Source organism: Olea europaea, unplaced genomic scaffold (assembly GCF_002742605.1).
Source record: "Olea europaea var. sylvestris unplaced genomic scaffold, O_europaea_v1 scaffold236, whole genome shotgun sequence".
In the NCBI taxonomy this organism is placed as follows: domain Eukaryota; kingdom Viridiplantae; phylum Streptophyta; class Magnoliopsida; order Lamiales; family Oleaceae; genus Olea; species Olea europaea.
This window is the reverse complement of record NW_019241727.1, coordinates 481,564-486,369: the sequence shown is the minus strand read 5'-3', so window position 1 is coordinate 486,369 and position 4,806 is coordinate 481,564. Positions and strand designations below refer to the sequence as shown.

Here is a 4,806-nt window from a genome sequence, read left to right as displayed (position 1 = left end):
TTGTAAGTGAAAGAAAAACACGGTATCTAAATGAGTAAAGACAATATGTGCAAATATAATCAAATACATATACGGTAGGCAGCATATACATCATATACGTTATGCTTACAATCGATGTTTAAATTACATATACGGTATGTATTAATTCGATTTCATCCACTATACTAGATTCCAACAATAAATAAATTCAAATCTGAAATTCTCGTGTTCTCTGTCTTATAATTGAACCAATTCACTATCATATATTATTATTTACACATTTTCTCTAAATACCATTTTGAAATAGGACACGCGGAAGGATAAACGGGAGATGATGTGTATTCCATTAAAATTCACTCTCTTTTTTTGTCAAAAAATTGAGTAAAATTCGAAGAAATTTTCGAATCAACAGTGGATAAGCTCTCTTTCAATTCGAGGAAGAGAAACTAATGAGAGCATACAATAAAAATAATGTGTATTTCTTCTTCAAGCATAAATTAAGTAAATTTCACCTCAAATTCATAAGTAAACTGTTTAAGGTAGTTAAAAAGAATTATATGGATAAGACATAACTAAAAGAAAAAGAGAAACAAAAATGAACAATTTCAATTACACAATACATAACGATTAGCCACCACTCATGAAACCAACTGCTATTAGCCATTGTTTGACAATTATACTTTTTAAATTCTTTTTTTTTACATATTCATTTTCAACCACACATTCACGCAAGAAAAAATTTTGCACGTAAACTCAAAATTTTTCCCTACTTAATCATATATTCTCCTAAAAATAAATATACACCTTTTAATATATATATATATATATATATTGTTATCAAACAAGGGCTAATATTCTCCCTTTTACAAAGGTGAAAAATTTATGTATTTAGTCATCAAGAAATCTTTGTTTTTCAATATTTAGTTGGAAATAAACCATTCACGGTATGTTTGGCAAAGAAAGCTAAATAATACTGGATAATTTTAAGAATGAAAATGAAGTTAAAGCCTTGTAATTATAACGTTCAATCCTACCCCAAAAGCTAATGCCATGTACATGAGACTTGCCACAGTATTATCAGAACAAGATGTTACGAGTACTCGTACGAACATATAAAATATGCATTCCTAATCAAGAGTCGAGCAACAAAATCTTGAAAATTTTAATTCCCTTTTATAGAGATTAAAAATTGCAATCAATTCGAGTCCGTAGTACCAGCATTACTCAAACGCCGGGATAAAAGAGAACTGGAAGCTGCTATATAGCTACAAAGAGTAACTGGAAAGAAATAAAAGATCGATGCTCCCAATAAACATGTTCATGCCTTATTGTTTTCCTCGTTCATACAATGCCAAGAACATCAAGAACTTGAAAAACCAAATCACAGAATTCTATGAGATAAACCTCCATAAGAAACCAATGAAAACCTATAAATGTATTCACCCTAGAAGTTATTCGAACCAACTTTACTGTGCAAAGGTCAAGTTTGAGATTTTCCCATGTTACTTCAAAAGGAGAAGGCAATTTAAAGAAAGAAAGTTTTGATTTGGTTTTAAAAGATATACCCAAGACGACCTCAAAGAGAGTAGTCGATCGAATCTTGAAGAAAATCTGGCAATCCTTCTGATCATCCTCCAAGTGAGAGGGAGAAAAAAGTTGAAAATAGAACTTGCAAGAAAATCTGGTGCATCTGGGATTCAATCCATCAGAGAGAAAGGCACCTGATCTGAATGTACAGACAGTGCATCGAAACACAAATGATCAGCATCCCATCACAGCACAATTGTAAACAAAATTGCCAGATTGCTTTCTGCCGAGCAAAACCCATTGTGGCAGACCATCACTTGGAACCCACGAATTGACTTCAATATATCCTTGACCGACAGTCCGAGGCCCCCCAATTACAATAAGCTTATCGCCACATGCCCTAAATGCCAAACCCCAACCATTCATAGAATCAGCTCGTTCTGGCAAACTTCCTACGGTAGTCCACACTTTATTATTCTTGTCATATTTTCTCAGTGACATGTCAGCATAATCAGCGGCATACAATTGATTATTTACAACAGCAATCAATGGCGGTGCTTCAGAAGAAGCAGATAGATTGAATTCCCTGGACACATTAGTCCGCACTGGGGACATGTTAGGTATTTCAGTCCAAGTTTCGGTTTCCAAATTATATTCCTCCCCACATGTAAGAAGCTTTGACTCGGTTCCTCCGATTCCTCCAATCACATAAAACTTTCCGTCCATGAACACCCCGGAACACATTTTCCTCGGTTTGTTCATGCTTGGGAGCGTCCTCCAAATTCCCAACTCAGAATTGTAGAGCTCTGCAGAACTGAGGATAGTGCCACGCGAGTTGCAACCACCAGCTAATATTGCGATCTCCCCCAGGCTGGCAGATCCAAACAAACACCTAGGCTCGTTCATATTTAATCCAGGCGACCACGTGTTGGTCAGCAAAGTATACCGGTAAGTTATATGAGACATGAGATCCCATCCAAAAACAAGAAGCTCAGTACCAACAGCCAAAGATTCCTTATCTGCAAACACGAAACAGCCATTAGGACTCATACTTGGTAAATGCATCCAACGGCGACGACTCGGGTCAAATGCTTCCCATTCGAGAAGCCCACAGGAGAAATAAACCCAGTGCTCGACCACGCCATTTTCCCTCCTCCACCTATAGAGCTTGCCACTTCTAATGAGTGAACGGAAACTACTGTTTAAAGATGCAATGGCACCGTAATCAGCTCTTGAGGATCGAATGAGACAACTAATAGAGTTGTCACGACCAATAGCAGCAATCAAAGAACTCGAATCAGAATTTTCTCCTGTTTGCCGCTTGTTACTGGATTGGTCAGAAGTGGACATTAAAAACCCACCAAGTGATAAAGATGTATCTACAAAGATTCCCGAATTCCTAGACACCTTTCTGACAACCGCTTCTTTCTCTCCGACTGTTTCTAAAGGTCGCTTCCCTTGCTGAAACTCAATTTTTTCCAGCCGGTGATTCATACAAGGCCAATTGCTTTCTTTTTCACAGGTCCTGGGATATTCCCTTGAGACCAAACGAACCCTGTCTTCCACCATGCCTTACTGATTTGATGGCAAAAGAAGCACCTCCTTTTTATCGAAACCACTCTAAATCCTTCTTTCTTCAACAACTGCAATCCACTGATAAAAATGGATAACCATATATCCGAAATCCCAGATACAATGAAGAAATTTTCAAACTGCGGAAAAGAACCACACAAACATAGCAAACAACTTATCAAGTGATAAAATAGAAAACTTGGGGAATTGTACCACTATACGGGGTTTTCCATTGCTACCAATTACCCAACGAAATTTTCATTCAGTAAAAGTGCCTCTGTCACAGTTAAGCATTTTGAAAAACCACATCAATTACGGTTTCTGATCCAAATTCAATAAGACTATTAATCTAGATCAACTGATTATCAATAAAAGAACCATATTCCAATAAATTTTAAAACTAAATTAGTCAAAATGACTTCTCAAACAACAAAATTCATCAATTGGCAGAGAAAACCAGATTAAAGAACACCATAAAATCAAATCTTTCGAACAAATAAAACATGACAAATTCCACAAAGCAGCCCAGATCTCAATAATTCAGATCAAACGATACCCAGCTGCCAAAATCTTGTTGCAATCAAAGCTTTAATATTGCAATCTTTTTACAAATAAAACCAATTAAAATATTCAGATTAGATCCGTCTATACTCTTTTAGGATTAAAAGAAAAAAAAAACCTCGATTACTGTTCAAGAGAATAACAAGAAAGCAAACGGAACAAAAAAAAAAAAAAAAANTCCAGTCTATAATTATGTATGACTTGTGGATGTATGTAGTGTGTGTGTGTGTGTGTGAGAGAGAGAGAGAGAGAGAGAGAGAGAGAGAGAGAGAGAGCGATCTTCTCTTTTTCGTTTTTCTTGGGAGAAATCCTTCGGATTCTCTCTGTAAATCTAAGCAAAGGCTTTGAGGCGTAATCTCTGAAGGGACGCTCTTTATCTACCTCAACCTCTTGGCTTTCCTTTTTCTCTTTCTTTCATTCATTTTCTTATTTGTTTATTTTTTTACTAAAAATATAAGACATCACCATTTACATAATTTTTAAAAAATTGATAGAGTCAAAAAGAAAATGAATTTTTTTTTATTCGGTCAATGAGATTTTGATCTAATCAAATCTCATCTCATTATTTATTGATAAGTAAATTTGTAAATTGCGATGTACATATAATACAACTAAAAATAAAAGTTGAACTTTACTTATGAAATTATTCCCTCCATTCTATAAAAATATGATTGTCTTTTATTTTTACATAGATTAAGAAAATTTAATTAATATAATTAGAAATATAGATTTTACTTACATTTTTCAAATATACCATTATATTGAATAATAGCTAATTAAAGGTACTTCATATTTGTTAATAACAAAACATATTAAATAACTATATATTAGAAAATTAAAAAATTAAATATCTTCTCAACAAAGAAAGTAACCGAAAATATGGGGCAAACATAAACAGAGAGCAAGTCTATCCTTATGAGATGGATGAAGTATTTAAAAAAATACTAAAAATAATTTTATTGTATAAAAAATCATATTTGATTAAATAAGTAACTTAGAAACAATTTTTTAGATAATGTTTGCTCTTCCTTCTTCTATAGAGGAAGTATTTTGACCATATGAGCATGTTTGATAAGATTATTAGTTGTTTCGTGAATCTGTGTCTTAATCGAATACATGACAGAAATTGCGATGACAGTTCATTTATAACTATGGACGTTAAAGTTG

The 4,806-nt window shown here is 34.0% G+C and overlaps 1 protein-coding gene across 1 annotated transcript; it reads right to left on the bottom strand.

The window, feature by feature from the left end:
* Positions 1-1,127: 1,127 nt before the first annotated feature.
* Positions 1,128-3,809, bottom strand: LOC111381689 (F-box/kelch-repeat protein SKIP11-like). The gene has a single exon (XM_023005500.1). The coding sequence runs from the start codon at positions 3,073-3,075 to the stop codon at positions 1,741-1,743; it is 1,335 nt and encodes a 444-aa protein (XP_022861268.1). The 5' UTR covers positions 3,076-3,809; the 3' UTR covers positions 1,128-1,740.
* Between the last annotated feature and the right edge of the window lie 997 nt (positions 3,810-4,806).